The following is a 19,542-nucleotide window of genomic DNA, read 5'->3' as shown; positions in this document are numbered from 1 at the left end:
CAGCCCGACGCCGTCGCCATCTCCCCCCGCCCGCGCCGCGTGCCGTCGTCCGTCGCCCGTCGCCGTCGTCGCCTCGAGCCCCGTCCGCGCGCCGTCACCCCGCGCCGCCTCGCCTCCTCCGCCGCCGCTCTCGCCTTCTCTGCTGCCGCGCTTGCCTCTTCCGTCGGTGCTGAGCGCGTGCAGGCGCATGTGCCGCCGCCGCCGCCGCCGTGGCGCGAGCAGGTGACGGCGTGGGGCATGGTGGCGGCACTGCTCACCACGGGGATCATCCCCACGCTCAACGTTTCCGCCACACTCCTCGCCTTCCTCGCACTTCGCGGCTGGACACACGCGCCCGCCCTCCTCCCCAGCGGCGGCGCCTCGAGCCCCGTCCGCGCGCCGTCACCCCGCGCCGCCACGCCTCCTCCGCCGCCGCCTCGCCTCTCCTCGAGCAGCGCGCGCTCTCGCCGCCGCTCGCCTCCTTCACTGCCCTGCCCCGCCGCCCTGCCCCGCTACTCGTCTCGCCGCCATGCTCGCTGCCTCCGCCGCCGCTCGCCTCGCCTCCGCGCTCACTGCTTCCGCCGCCGCTCGCCTCGCCGCCGCGCTCGCTGCCTCCGCCGCCGCCTCGCCTCCCCGCCGCCGCTCGCCTCGCCTCGCCTCCGCGCTCGTTGCCTCCGCTGTCGCCTCACCGCCGCCGCTCGCCTCACTTCCGCGCTCGCTGCCTCCGCCGCCGCCTCGCCTCGGCTCCCCGCACTCGCTGCCTCCGCCATTGCCGAGATGAGAGAGAGAGAAAGTGTGAGAGAGATAGAAGAGATAGAAGAGAGAGAGTATGACATGTGGGTCCCACATTTTTTAAATAAATAGAATGCTGACTGGACTGCCACGTGTACGCCACGTTGTCCAAAACCACCACGGATTGGGTCGAAGGGGGTAATTCGTCCGGTTTGCATAGTTAGGGGTGAAGTGTCCGGTTTTGTGGTTCAGGGGGGTAATTCGGACGACCGCGATAGTTCAGGGAGGTAATTCGTACTTTTTCCTTTTTTATATGAACCTGACAGGTGGCATTCCACTATTCATAACTAAGAGGTCAACAACGTAAGGCAACATTGCAAAGCAATACTGTTTAATGATTCATACAGGTCTCCTATGTAACTACCTGAGCCAAAACTACAAAAAAGAAGGGGGCAAGAATTTTTATCTGGGTCATGAAAGAACTGGTTCATAATGACCTATAAAATCATATAACTCTACACAGATGCTGTAAATTCACAAGCAAACAAATAGGCACTGTGAAAGATATTTCGAAAAAAAAAAGGTCAGGAAGAGGCACCCTACCCTTCATCAAACCTCAAAGCCTCGAGCTACAATAATCATATTGCCATCCATCCATGTACAATCTGAGCAAAAGACAGGGCAGTGAATAAGTGAACAGTGTGACAACCAACAATTGCACACACCATGTTCAAATCAATCCACAATGTAGTAAAATACTTTTCAGATTATTTTTTCTCAAATACACATTTCAGATTATGTATCATAAAAATAGTTTCAATATAGTAAAAGGCATAGGTAGTACTGAGGAGGTTTCATACATCTAAAATATTCACACATAGATCTAAAAGAGGTTTGAATTATCAAATAGAAATCGCCACTCACAACCATCAACTTGAAAGTCCCAACTCCTAAAAGCCAAAATCTATAGAATTCAATATTAGTTCGATTGCCAGGTTTCTGAAATTGTAATCTCTACTTCTGTCAGTCAGTCCCAGTAACACCAAGTTGAAAATGTATTAATGAGGCGGCAGTGAATTAAAAGCAAGTCCAAGCCAACAGAACATCATGTATATAGAAGTGATTCCTTGCGTAAGTTGAAGTCTACATGAGCAATGAACAAATATAATTGATGTTTGCATGACTCAGATATTAAGCAAGATAGGGGAATTATGGAAGAGTTGAGCACCTTCTTTTTCTGTTACAAGAATTTTTCACTCAGACAAAATTCTTCTTTGATAACACTTTTACTGAACCCAGTCCATATATATATATATTTTTTGACCAAACAGTAGACACGTTAGATGTAAAATGACCCAAATCGGTCCCCCAAAAAAAAGAGCAGTACCGCTGCTTCAAGAACAGCCACATTATCTGTGGCTGTGATAAGAGATCTCGCTTGAGACTGCGGAGATAGCGGCCGTCGGAGTACAGTTGGTCGTCGTCGCCTCGTCGCCCGGCTGCGATCCTCTGCTGGCTGGCCGTTAATGTGGCGGGGTCGATGGTATATGCTGCGGTGTGAGCAGACCCCAGCTCTCTTTCCTCTCCGTCGCGGCGCGAGCAGGGAAGCAGGGCAGCTCCAGCGGGAGGCGGCGGCGGCAGGCTGGAAAAGCTAACGCGCACGTACGCGTTGGCGGCGAGCGTTTCCGATTGTTTAGCCTAATTAATTAAGTGATTAGTAGATAATGACGGTAATTAAGATATGATTTTTTTTTTCCGGAAGATTTTTCATACTAACCGATTGAAAACTTTCAAGTTAGATTTGAAAACTTTTGAAGTCAAATTTTAAAAACTTTCAAAACTCAATTTGAAAATTTTCAAATCAAAATTTAAATGTGTAATACAAATTTTGAAAACTTTCAACTCATATTTAAAAACTTTCAACTCATATTTGAAAACTTTCAACTCGAGATTTGAAAACTTTCAAGTACAGATTTGAAAATTTTTAAGTTAAGATTTGAAAAAATATGAAAACTTTCAACTTGAGATTTGAAAACTTTCGACTCAGATTCGAAAACTTTCGACTCCAATTCGAAAACTTTCGACTCAGATTTGAAAACTTTCGACTCGAGATTTGAAAACTTTCAGCCCAAATTCAAAAACTTTCAACTCGAGATTTGAATACTTTCAAATCGGATTTAAAAATTTTCAAGTTAAGATTTAAAAACTTTCAACTCAAAACATTTTGAAAAAAATAAGTGTGCTAAAGATTAAAAAAAAGTAATCAGAAAAAACGAAAAAAAACCGGAAAAAAATCGCAAAAGAAAAAGGAAAAAACAAATCGCGAAAAAAAAAAGAAAAATGGGCTAATGGGCCGGGAGGCCCGGGAGCAGCTGACGCGCGCGCACCAACTAGCAATGCCCGCGGCAGGCGTGCAGCCGCGCGCGAGCGGAGTGGATCGGTTTCGAGGGATGCAGCTCGGTTTGGCTAGGGTTAGGGGCGGCACGGATTGAAGAAGGAGGTGATGCGGGTGAGCAAGAGCGGCGCAACGGCGGTGCGGTGGAGGCGGGGTAGGAGGAGGTCTCGCTCGTTAAGCCGCCTCCACGGCTTCCCCCTTGCGCAGCAACCAAGGCAGCGTCGAAGTCGGAGTTAGCATCAGAGGCAGCGGTGGCGGCAGCGCAGGTGGAAGGAAGCGGCGGAGCGAGCGGGAACGGGGAGGATAGCACCGACGAGCGGCATGGGGAGGCGGAGGGAAGAGGCGCGCGACGTGAGGAGGGCGGCACAGGCGTGAGGAGGGCGGCGCAGGCGGAGGGAAGCGTCCGAGAGAGCGGTGGTTTGTGGGTTTTCTCTTTTTTTTTTCTTTTTCTTTCTCCCAGACGATGTGGGTTCGGTTTGTGGAGACGTGATAAGGAGTTGGTCCAGGTGGCTGGGTGGGTTGGATCCAGGATTGTAGGATTGGAAGATTGCATGATTGTGGATGAACTTGTACTTTTTATATTAGTATAGATGGAGTGGAAAAATCTCATCCCCTTGCTAACCAAACCAACGCGAGCACTAGCCATCAGTAGGCCCACTAGCTAATCAGCGCAAACGCCCTACTTCTCGATCTAGCGCGCATTTCTGGCCCACTTCGTTGTGTTTTATTCTGGCCCACCAGCGAGGAAGTGAGAGGAAACGCTGATTAGCGCGTAAACGCTAACGACCAATGCACACGTGACACGTGTTAGGTTTAGTCTTTTTTTCTGTCGTTACTTTTCTTTAGGAAAACGCTCATTTTTTTCTTCCACGATTATTTAAATTTTGTCACCGCATGCATCTTTTTTTCGTGATATTTTATAAATTGATTTTTTTCATCTTCAATGTCCATTGAAAGTTTTTAAGATTTGAGTTGAATTTTTGAATTTTGAGATGAAAGTTTTCAAATTTGACTTGAATGTTTTGAATTTTGAGATGAAAGTTTCAAATCTCGAGTTGAAAGTTTTAAATCTCGAGATAAAAGTTTTCAAATCTGAGTAGAAAGTTTTAAATCTTGAGTTGAAACTTTTCAAATCTGGGTTAAAAGTTTTCAAAGTTGAGTTGAAAGTTTTCAAATCTAACTTGATAGTTTTTAAATCAAGATTTGAAAGTTTTAACATCAGAGTTGAATTTTTTAAAAAAAATTAAGTTGAAAATATTCAAATATTGACTTAAAAATTTTTAAATCTAATTTTAAATCTAAACTTGAAAGTTTTCAAATTTTAGTTGAAAAATTTTCAAATCGTAAATAAATATGAGTTAAAAGTTTGTTTCAGACAAAAGAAAATAAGAATGAAACTTATGCATGGCAGTTTTTTATCAAAAAAAATGAGTGTGGGTTTTCTTATCCAAAATTAAGCGCTATTAGTCCTGCGAAACGCGCGGCGCCTCGATTCATGTCACGCACACGCGAGGTAGGAACCCCCAAGAGAAATTAAGATGATTAGTGTTGATATCCTCGCCACGGGAAGCTCACTGATGTGATACGAAGGAGGTTAGTGCCAATGACACTGACACTGTCACCGAGAACCTACTCATAAGAAATAATGTTTACATTTTAACCTTTTTGAAAAAAAAAATACGAATAGATCCTCGGCACCAGTGTCATTGGCACCGACCCCTTCACTGAATTAGCTTCTATAAGAGGTGAGGGTGTCAGCGCCCGCATTATTAGTGCAGAGATATTGGACCTCCACGCCAACATCACCATGAGTAAAAAAAGATTTATTTTTAGAATAAGTTTTTCCAGATGTGCATTTATAAACTAAGTTTTTATAACAAGTACTAAAATGAATAAAAGTCCAGCTGACCCAGGACCCTGAGAAAATTGGGCTTTGAGATGGGCCTTACTTCCTAAAGCCCGTGGAAACCTCAAGCAGGTCCGTGGCATTTCTCTTTTTCTTTTTCTATTTTTATAAATAACTAGCAAAAATATCCGTGCGTTGCAACGGGTGAAAAGTTCTAATGATAATATACATTTTTCATGCATAATCATGTCAATGACAATGTTTGTATTTTAACGAGCGACTTGTCTTTCTATAAACGATTTTTTTTCTTGTGCGATTTTCTCAAACCATTTTTAAAAAATGGCGCATTTCTTTCTAACAGATTTTTCCTAGCATGTTCTTTTTGTTTTTTTACTGACGACGAAAACCATATTTTTCTCCCTTTTTTGCTTTTCTTTTCTCGTGTGTTTTTTGCATGTTTTTTCTGACAATTATTTTCTCGTGCGTTTTTTGCTTGTTTTTTTCGAATGTTCTTTTTTGTTTTTTCCAATACAGGAGAATATATGACGAAATAAAAACCGTGTAATAGATGACAAAAAAAATGGATGGATCCTATCCAGCTCAAGCGTCCATCAATTTAGCGTTTTTTCGACAGATTTTTCAGAGCGATTTGTTTTTTAATAGATGATGTTTTTTTCTTATACGGTTTTTTCAAACCATTTTTTAGAAATGGTGCGTTTTTTCTGACAGTTTTTTCCTCGCATGTTTTTTTTAAAAAAATTTCCGATGTTTTTTTAAAAAAATTCTGATGAAATAAAACCGTGTAGTAGATGACAAAAAATGGATGGATCCTATCCGGCTCAAGCGTCCATCAATTTAGCTTTTTTTTTCTTACAGATTTTTCAGAGCGATTTGTTTTTCAATAGACGATGTTTTTTTCTTGCACGGTTTTTTCAAACCATTTTTTAGAAATGGCGTGTTTTTTCTGACAGTTTTTTCCTCGTATTTTTTTAAGTAATTTTTTTACCGACGATGGAAATAATTATTGTTGCGTGTTTTTTTTTATGGAAAATGGAAAACCTTTTTAGCGTGTTTTTTTGCGCTTTTTTCTAACTTTTCTCACACGTTTCTTTGAACCTTTTTATTGTCGTGCATTTTCTCTTTTTAAATAGTTAGATTAGATTAGACATAGCAAAGAAATATATACTGATTAGAAATCGGAATTTGGTTCGCTCTTTTCATTTTTATCTCGCGCGTATTATTTATTTTATACGAACCAGCTTTTTATTTTTTACGAACCATTTTTTTCTTCTTAGAGAATCGGATGAACTTTTTAGATGTTTTTTGGGATTTTTTTTATCTTTATAGCAATCAGACCTTTTTTTTCCTTTTTAAAGGAATCAGATATAGCATTTTTTTCACCATTTTTTTTTGCCTTTTATAGGAATCGGATCTACGGTTTTTTTCCACTTAGGAGAAACGGACTTTTGTTGTTGTTGTTGTTTTTCTTTCTTTTTCTTTATTTTCTTTTATTGTGCGGTTTTTCTTTTTCTTTTTATGCACCTTTCTGCCTTTATTCTTCCCCTTTTATTATTTTTTAATAAAAACGACCTTAATATCTTATTTCAAACTTATAGGGACTCAAATGTAAATATAAAAATTATAGGGACTTAAATGCAAAAGTACAGATCCAAAAATTAAAATCATATAAAAATGGAATGCTCTCGACGATAGGTTTCGTTTTTACATACAGATCTTTAATCCGGCACATTAATTTTATTTTTCATTTTTAAGGGTGATTTGGATAAGAGTCGGACTTTTTTTTTTGAGAAAATCCCTTATATACCCCTGAAATTTTTACTAATCCCTTCTATACCCCTGAATTTTGCTTACTTCCTTATATACCCCCAAAATTTGATTTTGATCCCTTGCATACCCCTCCCGTCAGTTGACCGTTAGTTGACCGTGTATTTTCTATAAAAATGACCATTTTACCCTTGGATGAACAAAGAAATTCATGAATTACATTATTAAAAATATAAAAGCTTCTCGCATGAGACTATTATAGTTATGAGTTTGTTGTGCGATGCATTATTTATCCCAAAAAAATATTTTTAGATAATGAAATAAAAAAAATACGTATTTATTTTTTAAAAAAAAGGTCATAAAAATGAGGAGCATTCATATAAAGATAGGTATACCAATGTTCACAACATTTTTTTTTATGAATGCTCCTGATAAAAAAATCCATTGTCCTATTAAAATTTCAAATAAAAATTTTAATTTTTTACATTTATTTTATTTTCAAAATTTATGTCAAAATTTTCTGCACTAATTATTTAGTCTCATTAGTTTTATAAAATGCACACGATGTGCACTCAAACAAAATTTTCAATTATTTTTGAAGCTTATATTTAAACCTAAAGCATCAAGGGCAAAAAAGACATTTGCAACCAAACGTAACATTAAAATGATGGAAAATGTAACGGTAGGGGCATGGAAGGGATCAAATTGAAATTTCAGGGGTATAGAAGGGATCGGGTAAATTTTAGTGGTATAAAAGGGATTGAGTGAGTTTTCAGGGGTACCCAGGGAATTTACTCTTTTTTTTTCCCTTTCATATAGCAAATCGGTAGGAGTCGGACTTTTTTTAAAAAAAATTTCGCTATTTTTTTTTGACCGGACCTGGAATCGGTAGAGTCGGACTTTTTTTTTATTTTTGGATCGGACTCTTTTTTCGCCCAGTTTTTTTCCCAAGGTTTTTTTTAGCCAGTTTTTTTTCGCTCTTTTTTTTTTATCGGACGTTTTTTTTTTCTCCCGGTTTTTTTCTTTTTTTGATCGGACTCTTTTTTTTCATCCGGTTTTTTTTCGTCTGGTTTTTTACGGATGATAAAAGCACCTCTTGTTTTTTTAAAAGTAAGCAGAGATTACGGCCAGTTGGACCTTCCCTTCTGGAACCATCCACGGCCTTCCAAACCCCTCCCGCCAACCCCCGTCTTCTCTCTCGAACCATCCGTCCCCAAAATCCGCCTTCTCCACTCTCCACCCTCGTCCTCGAGCTTCGTCGAACACTCTAGAACCTCCATAAATACCCACCTCCACCACACTATTATAACAACCTCGCCTCCCTTCCCTCGCTCTTCCCAAGTCACAGCTACGCACGCACGCACGCGCACCACGAACCAGCACGCGCACCACCCAATGGCGGACGACGCGTACGACGACCTCCCAATGGCCGGCGCGGAGGAGGAGGTGGACGACGTGATGAAGGACGAGCTCGACGAGGAGGGGGACTCCTCCTCCCCCGTGGCAATGAAGGTCGGGGAGGAGAAGGAGATCGGGAAGCAGGGGCTCAGGAAGAGGCTCCTCAAGGAAGGGGAAGGATGGGATCGCCCCGAATCCGGCGACGAGGTCCAAGGTTAGTAGGCGCCCACCATGCCTGTGATTCTTCATCCTCCCGTTGATTCGAATCACACGAATCCATTCAAGCACGCAGAGCGTTGAATAATTCGAATTTTTTTGTTTGTTTTTGTTTATTTCAGTTCACTACACCGGCACTCTCCTCGACGGAACCAAGTTCGATTCCAGCCGCGATCGTGGAACCCCCTTCAAATTCAGCCTCGGCCAAGGTGCGGATCGGATTCCCAATTTCCCCCCACATTTCGTCGCAATATTCACCATAGTTGAATTGAATTGCCGAATCGTACTGAATTTTTTTGAAAAATCTGCAGGGGAGGTGATCAAGGGGTGGGATGAGGGTATCAAGACGATGAAGAAGGGGGAGCAGGCGGTGTTCACCGTTCCGCCGGAGCTCGCCTACGGCGAGGCCGGCTCGCCGCCGGCGATCCCGCCCAACGCCACGCTGCGGTTCGACGTCGAGCTGCTCTCCTGGGCCAGCGTCAAGGACATCTGCAAGGACGGCGGAATCTTCAAGAAGGTGCTCGCCGAGGGACACAAGTGGGAGAATCCCAAGGACCTCGACGAGGTGCTCGGTACGTTTCAAAATTTTGTTCGAACGAAATCTCAAGTCGAAACGAGAATCAGGAGAAAATTTTCAAATGAGAAGACCATTTTAGCATTATTGTGATCATTTTAAATTCAGTTCAACACAGCAAATAGTAACATATGGGGTATGATGAATTTCTATGAAATTCAGGAAGATGGCAAGTTTCTGAAAATTTCAAATTGGAAGACTATTTTAGATTTTTGTTCTTCTCATTTTAAAGTCCGTGAAACAAAGTGAGACAGTAAGATAAGGGGCAGAAGGAATTTCTACAAAATTAAAGAAAAATATAGGCGAATTTCGAAATTGCATACACTGATTGGTGGTTTGGTAAATTGGTATCCATCAGTGAAAATTCTCTTATACTGAAATGGTTGCTAAACTTTTTTTTTGAAAGAATGGTTGCAAAACTTGTTCTCTATTTGCAGTCAAGTACGAAGCGAGGCTCGAAGACGGAACTGTGGTATCGAAATCTGACGGTGTTGAGTTTGCTGTCAAAGATGGTTTGTATCCCCTGCATCATTGAGCCTCTGCAATTCAGAATTTAACCCTGAAAAATGCCATGTCACTCTCCGATGAACATAATTCTGTTTATCTTCAGGCTATTTCTGCCCGGCGCTTTCAAAGGCTGTCAAGACGATGAAGAAGGGCGAGAAGGTCCTCCTCACTGTCAAGCCACAATGTGAGTCAATCGGAGTCCTCCTTTCAAGAGATTTTGCAACTAATCTATGTCTTTGGTGGTAATGTTCTGATGATCTTGGAAATGGCATTGTTGAGTGCTGACATGCACTTTTCTGATCTGTAGATGGCTTTGGTGAGCAAGGCAAACCAGCTTCTGGAGCTGAAGCTGCTGTGCCGCCAAATGCTACCCTGTACGTCGATCTTGAGTTGCTCTCCTGGAAGACGGTCACTCTGATCGGCGACGATAAGCGCATCCTGAAGAAAGTCCTCAAGGAAGGGGAGGGCTATGAGCGCCCTAACGATGGAGCAGTAGTTAGAGGTGTGTGCTGCTGCTGCTAATTCTTGCATTTGTTATGGTTCTATTGTACCTGCACACTTGCAATGTGTTCAAGAACATGGTTTGTTGTGCTTTTGCAGTGAGATTTATCGGCAAGTTGGAGGACGGCACTGTGTTTTCCAAGAAAGGGCATGATGGTGATGAGCCATTTGAGTTCAGGACAGATGAGGAGCAAGTCATCGAAGGGCTGGACAGAACTGTGGTCACCATGAAGAAAGGAGAGGTTGCATTGGTGAGATTACCACCTCAACATGCTTTCGGATCCACTGAGACTAAGCAGGATCTTGCTGTTGTTCCTGCAAACTCCACAGTCTGGTATGAAGTTGAGCTTGTCTCATTCGAGAAGGTAATCCATCAACTCCTCGTTGTTTGTTTACCTGTCTCTTGATTTTGGTTGAGCTGAAAGTGATTAAAAATTCTGGATTTCGCTCAGGAGAAAGAATCATGGGATTTGAAGGACAATGCTGAGAAGATTGAAGCAGCTGCCAAGAAGAAAGATGAAGGGAATGTGTGGTTCAAGATGGGCAAGTATGCTAAGGCCTCCAAGAGATACGAAAAGGTAAAAAATTAAAATCTGAACCTAAAATAAATTCTAAATTTATTTGCTTAATACTTCATATTTTTTGCTCTTGATTAGGCTGCGAAGTACATCGAGTATGACAGCTCCTTCACTGATGATGAGAAGAAGCAATCGAAAGCACTCAAGGTTAGTTGCAAGCTCAACAATGCTGCTTGCAAACTGAAGCTGAAGGAATACAGGGAAGCAGAGAAGCTCTGCACCAAGGTACTGTACGAGTTCTTGGTGTTTGTCTTGTTAATGTAGAGGTTCTTAACTGACAATGTAAAAACAAGAGTAAAATACACCAGCGGTCCTTAAACTTGTCAGCAGGTTTCACTTAGGTCCACGAACTTGTAAAGCGCACATCAAGGTCCCTAAACTTGGTTTATTGTATCATTCCGGTCCAAAGCCGTGTTTGACCGTGGTCTTGTCTACGTGGCACGTCACGTGGATGATGACATGGATTTTTTTTTATATTTTTTCTCCCTTATTCTTTCTCTTTTCTCTTTTATGAAAAGACGATGACATGGACGATGACGTGCATGAGGCATTTTCATCTTTTCGACAAGGAAGAAAGAGAAAAAAAGAAAGAAGAAGGGAGAAAAAATAAAAAAAATCTATGTCATCGTTCACTTGGCGTGCCACGTAGGCAAGACCACGGTTAAACGCGGCTTTGGACCAGGATGATACAATAAACCAAGTTTAGGGACCTTAATGTGCACTTTGCAAGTTCGTGGACCTAAGTGAAACCTGCTGACAAGTTTAAGGACCGCTGGTGTATTTTACTCAAAAAACAATGCTGTGCAGGTTTTGGAACTGGAGAGCACAAATGTAAAGGCCTTGTACAGAAGGACGCAGGCATACATTGAGCTTGCTGATCTGGAACTAGCAGAGTTGGATGTCAAGAAAGCACTGGAGATTGATCCTGACAACAGGTGAAGCTCAAGTTCATCAGAACATGTTAAATACCACCATATCTCCATAATTTGTGACTCACTGTTGCTGTTCTCTTCTCAGGGATGTGAAGATGGTGTATAAGACATTGAAGGAGAAGATCAAGGAGTACAACAAGAGAGACGCCAAGTTCTACGGCAACATGTTCGCGAAATGGAGGAAGCTGGAACACATGGAGAACAAGGTAGGTTAATCTGCCACTATTGAGCGTCTTCCGGCCACACTTACCTCAGCTCAGATGCGCTTGTTTCTCACCATTGTTGCTTGTTGAACTGCTGCAGAAGGTGCCTGGGAAGCAGGAGGCACAGCCTATGGCCATTGACAGTGCCGCTTGAGGATTAGCTCTGCTTTCTTTTTTCTGAACCTGGTTACTGCTAGTACTACTGTCTCTACTGGTTGTATGAGTATGAAATATGAATGGAAAATGGTAGTTAATTTGCCCTTTGCTTGATAGTTGCAGTCTTTGCAACTCTGCACCCATATGTGCTCAGCTTTGTACGAGAAGTGGTTGCCGTCATTTGAAGATGTGATGCTGTGATTGTATTGTGGTGTTAGAAGAGCAAAAATGCCATAACGACACTTTGGACTGCGCTACTAATGTTGTTCTTTCTTGTTTCTATTGCAATATGGTATAACATCTGTGCCTTGTACGCAGGACGTATGTCCCGACATTGTTTGTTTGTTTATGAGAAGATTGTGAGACTGAACTATGTTTTGTTCTCGAGGCAGTAGGCCACAGGTGACACGTAGAATGATTTACAGACATAATTTATGGGCTTGAAGATGAAGATAGGTTTACGCACAAACACAAGAATTAAGGAGGTTTGGACTTGTAATTCAGACATCATATGAAGATTTACAGTTCGGCTTATTTGAGCTTAGAAACAAAAAACAGTTTTATGAACTTATTTTAGCAGAGTACCGGAACGCACGAGCCGCAGTTTGGTTACCGATTCGAGTAGGGACTAATACAGAGAATTGAAACGTAATCCCACAACAGAAAACACCAAACGTCCTGACCTCTCGCCGGGAAGAAAGGTGATCGTAGCCGTAAATCGGTCGGCCGAAATCCACAATAATCCCAAATCTATTAAAAATCGGGACTAAAGAGGATTTTTAGCGTAAATCGGTCGGCCGAAATCCATAATAATCCCAAATCCATTAAAAATCGGGACTAAAGATGATCTTTAGTTTCGATTGGTGGCTACAACGAACATATGCGATCTTTAGTCCCGTACGTATCAAGGGATTTGTGGCCGACTTATGGCTCGGTCGAACAACTGTTTCTACATGGGCTTAATTATAGCCATGAGTATTGATTATCAGGGCCATTAGGGGTAATAGGCCGAGGAGGCCGAATGGCACAGATTATACAAGTAATGGGCTGCTCCTCGTTCAGGTGGGCCTCAATTCCAGTCCATTAACATGTATGGGCTGGTATTTAAAACTAGGACAGCCCACACAAGTGGATGGGTCGGGAACCTGGATTTCGGTCCAATCCAAGTAGGGATAAGATGTGCCTAAAAATTACGGAAGACAGCACATGGACAAAGTGGAGAAGAGTGAATTGAACTTATGCCTATGTTTGGTTTCAATATGAGGTGGGATGTGTTAAGGTCCATCCATGCTTTTTAAGGATGAAATGGTTATATTTTTTATTTTGTTGAGGGGAAGGAACGAAATTTGTTTTTTTTTGAGAGATACAATATAATGCATTGTAATGACCATATTTTTATTGGATAGAGGAATGAAGGTGGGATACCGGATAGGGATGCCTCCTCATATTGAATTGGTGAGGTCTTATGAACGATACATGAATACATACATGTTAAAACAAAGAGAATTTTGATATCTTTTTTTCTAAAAAAAAGCCATATGATTTACATGAAAGAATAATATAAAAGCAGTAACTATATTTATAAGGGCATATTTTTAAGAAAAGAACAATTAATATGTTCATCATAAATTTCAATAATTATATTGTAAATTTCATATACTTATCACACTATAAGGCTAAAAATTACATTGTAAATTTTATGTATATACAGTGTATTAATCTAAAAATTACATTGTAAATCCACATCTTACAGCGGAAGAAAAAAAAAGATCAGATGGATAGAACTTGTCGCAGTGTGCATGCAAAAGAAATCGAACGGATGGAGACGAAACTGACTGACATCAGAAAAACCGACTGGAGAAGCGCGGCTAGGGCTACCGCACGGCACGCACGTGGGCCGCCCGTGCGCGAGCTGCCGAGGTGGGGATGGATTCAACCGCCACTTTTTTTCCCGGATGAGACTATCTCGAATATTGAAGGTATATACTCCCTCCATTTCAAAATGTTTGACACTATTGACTTTTTAGCACATATTTGACCGTTCGTCTTATTAAAAGAAATTTTGTGAAATATGTAAAACTATATGTGTACATAAAAGTATATTTAACAATAAATCAAATGATATGAAAAAAATAAATAATTACTTAAATTTTTTGAATAAGACGAATGGTCAAACACGTACTATGGTGTCAAACATTTTGAAACGGAGGAAGTATTTTTTAGAACCATTCTGCTAGTTTCTCAACCAAATCATAAAGTTGATGTCCACGAGATACCTAAAGCTTAACGTGTAAGAATAGTATTTATTAGCACTTCTAAAATCTACGTGTAAGAATAGTATTTGTTAGCACTTCTAAAATCTACATGTAAGCACATGCTACATCAACTTATTAAGTACACAAAGCTTAACATTCAAGCATATAGTAATATATCTACAATTTATTTCATTTTAAAACTAAATATACGCTTGCTAAATCATCATTCTCAAATAATTTTTATAATATTTTGATGTAAATTATTTCATCATTTCTCCAATATCTAACATAATCCCGCGGCAAAGCATGAGACATCATTAGTATATACAAAAGTTGGGTATCATCCTCTTATTGCTATTAGTATAGCTACCAATTAATACATGATCTATCCTCTTATTACTCAAACACATCATCAGTAACTATAGTTATAATGATAGTATATTGTTATGATAGAGAATGTGAACTCCGTCCGTCCCCGCGTGCCTGTGCCCGTGTCCGGGCAGTGCATATGACCCGCGACGACGACGACGACACTTGCACAGTTCCATTCTCCTCCTCGATCCCTCTGCGGCTCTGCCGTCTTCATCCTCTAAATTTCCTTGGATTCGACCTCATCTCATCCGCGCTTGTAACCAGAGCCCGATCAGGTACATGCGCGCGTGGCTGCAGACCCGGGGGGATAAAGGCCATTAAACTCCATAAAAAAAACTCAATTCCTAAGTTTCCGTGTACTACGTTTGACTGTCCATCTTATATGAAATTTTTTTTATGATTACTATTTTTATTGTTGTTAGATAATAAAACAAGAATAATATTTTATACATGATTTATCTTTTTAATTTTTTTATAATTTTTTTAAATAAGACGGATGGTTAAATGTTAGACACATAAGCTTAAGAATCGAGTTATTTTAGGATGGATGGAGTACGTAGCACGCAACGCGCGGCGCGGGGCGCGGGCCGCGTGCGCGCATGTGTTTGCCCGCACGCCGTTCGGTGCTCGCTCGATCACGTTACGTACGATACGGCGGGCGCTGCACAAGCCAGATATTAGAGCAAGTTCAATAGTATAGCCAACCGTTAACTCTAAATTATCTATAGCTAATCTAATAGTCCATTAATATAATAATTATCTATAAAAATATACTACATTATTTATACCCGGTCCTACCTCTCATACACTCATAACGTATTAGAGTTCGTGTTGCAGCCGGCTATAAATTTATAGCCCACTTTATTCTCTCTCTTCTCTTTTTTTTTTAATATGTGGTTATAGCTAGTTTATAAACTGTTATTGTACCTTCTCTTATAGAGATCGATGCAGCTAGCTAGCAATAGTAGCGCGGCCGCCCGCCCGCCCGCGGGTTGGGTCGTGCATGCGCGGGCGCGCGAGCGGTCGGTCTCGCCACGTGATGCCGGCCCAATTTGCCACGTGAGGTATGCGTGGCGTTGTCATGTGCATCTGCATGGGACTGGGAGGGAGCCGCGTGGCATATGGGCGTGGGTCGCAGCCCGGCGGCCGCGCGCCGGCGGGCGGGCGTCGCTGTTGCCGATGTCCGCGCACATGGCGCCATGCACACGCCCACGGCGCGCGCGTGCATGCGCCGTGCGATGGACGACCTGGTCAAGCATGGCTGTTGCTGGCCCTGCACGAGGAGAGGAAAAGGAGGAAGCATCCTTGCACCTGCGCGCTCGTGGACTAAACAAAGAAATCTATAACTGAATATAATAAATTCTATCTATAATAAATATAGATAGAGATATATCCAAATTCGTATTACCAGAATGTGTCACATCTAATACTTATTGGTTTTTTATAGGAGCGGAGAAAGTACTTATTAATTGTGACTCACTAGTAGTACATGCACCTAGTTAACATAGCTAACTGCCACGTACTTACGTTATAGCACATGCATGCTTCTACGTGTATGCCACAATTAATTTCGATAAACACATACCCAACAAATACATATCACTACTTAAAAAAATATTTTTCATGGCGATATCCTATTTTTTCTACTGGCCATTTCCTCTATCCCATAATATAAGAGGTGCACATATTCTAAAATTTAATTTTAAAGACATTTGACCAACAATTATTATAATATAAATTAAATTTTATTTGCTAAAATTAATATCATTGGATTGACATTTAAATTTACTTTAAGATGGTTATAATTTTGTTGCAATAAACCTTATAGTATATGAAAAATTATAAGACAAAAAATAGTTTTGAAAACTATGTCAAGTTTGACTGTGTCTTATATTATAGGATGAAGGGAGTATATGAAATCTCCACTTGCAAAATTGTACCATGGAGGTGGTGGGTTTAGGACCGCCAGCGAAAACCCATTTCACGGGTGGTTGCTTAAGAAGTCCGCTTATAAAAATAACCCCTCTTAAACAAATGCGAGCAAAATATTCCCAACAATCATATCTTATTTGATAAGGGGCATAATAGTTTTTCTCCATTAATCTTAATCATCTTTGTTGAAACCCCTACAAATAATTATATTTTGAAACGAATAGGTAATGTGAGCAAAAATAAAACGCACCATCAGTGACACGATTCGAAGAAGCGACGGAACATAGATATATATATATTCTAAATTGCAAGCTTACAAATATCCCATCTTCTCGCTTAGAGCTGATTATAAACCGTAACTCTTGCTAGAAAAAAGCGGATAACTTTTGTATATGTATTCTTAGTGTATAAAAGCCAATGTTAGAAAATAAACTACGACGAAAGACATCAAAATCAACTCTAAAATTAATATTTGAAATTTAAATTTTGGTTGCAGCTGATTATAAACAAACTAATGTAAATAATGCAAATTTGATGTTAATAGATTTATCATTAAACAAACTATCATAATACGCTTTATTTAAAACATTTTCTTCTTATAGATATTATTGGTTAAAATAGCATCTCGAAGACGTGTCAAAGTTCAAAAATGCTTATAATTTTTGGACGGAGTGAGTATGTGATAGATCACTCAACAAACATACAATAAAATTTAGCATCTACATGTTGCAATGAAAAAATTCCTTTCCAATATATGTTAACAAGCTATTGTTGAATTTCTAATTAACAAGCTATTGTTGAATTTCTTTTTTACTTGTAGAAGTTAAATTTTAACATGTTTGTGGAGTGATATATCACATATAAATCTATCTTCTCATTTTTTAATTATTTTTCATAACTATTTAAATAACATGTAAATAATGAAGTGATGTCCATTCGAGAGTTTAAAATCAACTCCCGCGCAAGCACTGCTGAATCCTACCTGACTACAGAACATATGCTCTACAGTACATTTAGGCGCCGTCATTGTCTTGTAGCTAGGATACGCTGAGCAAAAACAGAGAAGAGAATAGAGACTGGCTTAAACTAACGAACTTCTTCAGATATCCATTTTCCTTCTTCTCTTCAGAATGTTCAGAGATGAACACTTGAACAGGATAATATATTCGCCGCTGAGTGAGATATTCAGAGTTAGATGACCATATATTGGCACACACAGTGGGCAACACATGAATATATGCATCGATCTAGTCAAAATTCGCATCAATCAAAGTTACCATGCTGCATTATGTTTAGTTCCACGCTAAAATTAAAAGTTTAAAGAAATTGGAACGATATCTGTGCAGAAAAATTCGATATGATGAAAAAGTTAGAAGTCTAGAGAAAAAAAAAGTTAGATTCTAAACAGAGCCTCCATCTGCTTGCATTCAGCTAGAGAGCTAACAACTGAAAATTCTATAGACAGAAAAACACAAACACACACACAAAAAAAGTCTTGTCATCTAGGCTAGTCTATGCTTCTTCTAGTCAGTTGCGATGTAGCATTGCGTAGCCGGCGCCGGCGGCCTGCAGTATATGCTCGTGCCTCGAACCGCCGCCGTCGACGACCATTGCTGCAAGTGCCTCGCCGAGAAAGCACAGCTTGGCTGCAGGCTGGAGGACACGGCGGACGACGAGCTCGCCGTGTCGTCGAGATCGTCGTCGCCGCCGCCGCAGTTGTGCTCGCGGTGGCGCAGCACGACTACAACCGCCGCGTCGACGACGCTGTGTTCGCCGGCGATGGCCCTCCTCTTCGACGACATCGACCGGGCCGTACAAGTGCTGTAGCCGCCGCCGACGCCGCTGCTACCGGAGTCGTCGTCGCCGTCGTCGTCGTCGTCGTGGCCGGTGTGGCAGCCGACGAGGTGATTCCGTTGCCGGCGTTGCTGCTGATGCCGATGCTGATGCCACACCTCGTCGTCGTCCTCGTCGCGCATGCGCGGCGGCGGGCCGGAGGAGGCGTCGGAGACCATGTCGTCGTCGTCGTCGTCGTCGTCGAGCTCGTGATTCTTGCGCGCGTAATACTGCCGGTGGCCGCCATTGGAGTGGTCGAGGTAGAGAGTCCACCCCGACTGGCACCCGCTGCTGCTCCGCGAGCTCGTCTCCATGAGAGCTTGAGCTTGAGAGCTTCTATCCTGCCTCTCTAGTCTCTACGACAAGCTAAGCTAGCTAGCTAAGGTGTAGGTGTACGTACGCGTGTACTGTACTAGTAGCTAGCTAGATCAGTGATGGAGGTAGAGTGGCGATCGATCGAGTATAAAAGAGGAGGGAGAGGAGTTGGGGATCTCGAGGAGTAGTGGAAATGGATCGTTGCCAGCTTGTGTTTTATGGGAGGCGCGTGCATATGCATATGGTTTGGTTGATGTCCACGGACATCGGGACAGACAGGGTGGGCACATGCGTGCGTGCGTGCGTGCGCGGCGCGACGGCCGACGCGAGCACCGCACGTGCACGCACCCCATGCGTCCGCGCAGTCCGGTGGACGAGGCCACTGGACACTGACCAGGTTTATCACTCTCCTCACTCCTCAGTAAAGCAGAAGGATCGGCTACCTATATAGAACCGGTGCATGCGTCTGTTTGGGGGAATTGTTATGGAGAAATGAGAGTTTGAGACCATTAAGTCTAGTATTTCGTTGGTGGACGTGAGAGTTTTAGGAGAGACTAGGACAAAGAGTTCAAGTGTAAACTCTCACTTTTTCAATACCGGGATATGACCACGTATTTGGAAGGGAATTTCTCTTATAAGTATGACGAGATAAATTTGAACTGTACATATGGGTGATAATTGATCCAAATTTTTGGTCTAAAAAACTATGAGGGCTACGTAAAAAAAGGATTTAACTGAAATTTAGTAGTTCTAATGCTCGAAATATTAAAGGGTTGAGATGGGCTATGAAAGGGACCATGGGCCTCAACCCATTATCATCCCTAACTATAAATGGCCAAACGGGCCACCCGGGCCGGGCCACCCACTTGCTAGATCAACGGCCAGGCACAGCCCAATAAGACTTGTGGGCCATGACGGGCTAGCCCAAAGGCATGAAAGCCTATTGTGCTCCTTCTTGGAAAAAGTCTATTTTACCTCCCTCATTTCTTTCGGCCATCTCTTATATGGCTGGAGTAAGTCTATTTTGCATCCC

At 41.8% G+C, this 19,542-nt stretch overlaps 1 protein-coding gene across 2 annotated transcripts; it reads left to right on the top strand.

The window, feature by feature from the left end:
• The first annotated feature begins 8,076 nt into the window (after positions 1 to 8,076).
• On the top strand, positions 8,077 to 12,059 carry LOC4335556 (70 kDa peptidyl-prolyl isomerase). 2 transcript variants are annotated; one of them, XM_015778615.3, is made up of 12 exons: positions 8,077 to 8,349; positions 8,474 to 8,560; positions 8,663 to 8,923; positions 9,363 to 9,437; positions 9,536 to 9,616; positions 9,740 to 9,934; positions 10,033 to 10,298; positions 10,386 to 10,511; positions 10,590 to 10,736; positions 11,319 to 11,446; positions 11,529 to 11,649; positions 11,747 to 12,059. In XM_015778615.3, the coding sequence occupies exons 1-12, from the start codon at positions 8,133 to 8,135 to the stop codon at positions 11,798 to 11,800; spliced, it is 1,758 nt and encodes a 585-aa protein (XP_015634101.1). In that variant the 5' UTR covers positions 8,077 to 8,132; the 3' UTR covers positions 11,801 to 12,059. The 2 variants fall into 2 exon arrangements, with proteins under 2 accessions (XP_015634101.1, XP_066166169.1); XM_066310072.1 differs by having other exon boundaries at positions 8,474 to 8,923.
• The last annotated feature ends 7,483 nt before the right edge of the window (positions 12,060 to 19,542 follow it).

The sequence above is a fragment of the Oryza sativa genome, chromosome 4, assembly GCF_034140825.1.
Source record: "Oryza sativa Japonica Group chromosome 4, ASM3414082v1".
NCBI classification, from domain to species: Eukaryota; Viridiplantae; Streptophyta; class Magnoliopsida; order Poales; family Poaceae; genus Oryza; species Oryza sativa.
The sequence above is the reverse complement of the archived record's forward strand: the minus strand, read 5'-3'. Positions and strand labels throughout refer to the sequence as shown.

Bases quoted from the DNA above. Each gene is read 5' to 3' on its own strand.
- LOC4335556 (XM_066310072.1), top strand. From the start codon at position 8,133: ATGGCGGACGACGCGTACGACGACCTCCCAATGGCCGGCGCGGAGGAG. The intron at 8,924-9,362 runs GTACGTTTCAAA...CTCTATTTGCAG, and splicing joins GGACCTCGACGAGGTGCTCG to TCAAGTACGAAGCGAGGCTC. The intron at 11,650-11,746 runs GTAGGTTAATCT...GAACTGCTGCAG, and splicing joins TGGAACACATGGAGAACAAG to AAGGTGCCTGGGAAGCAGGA.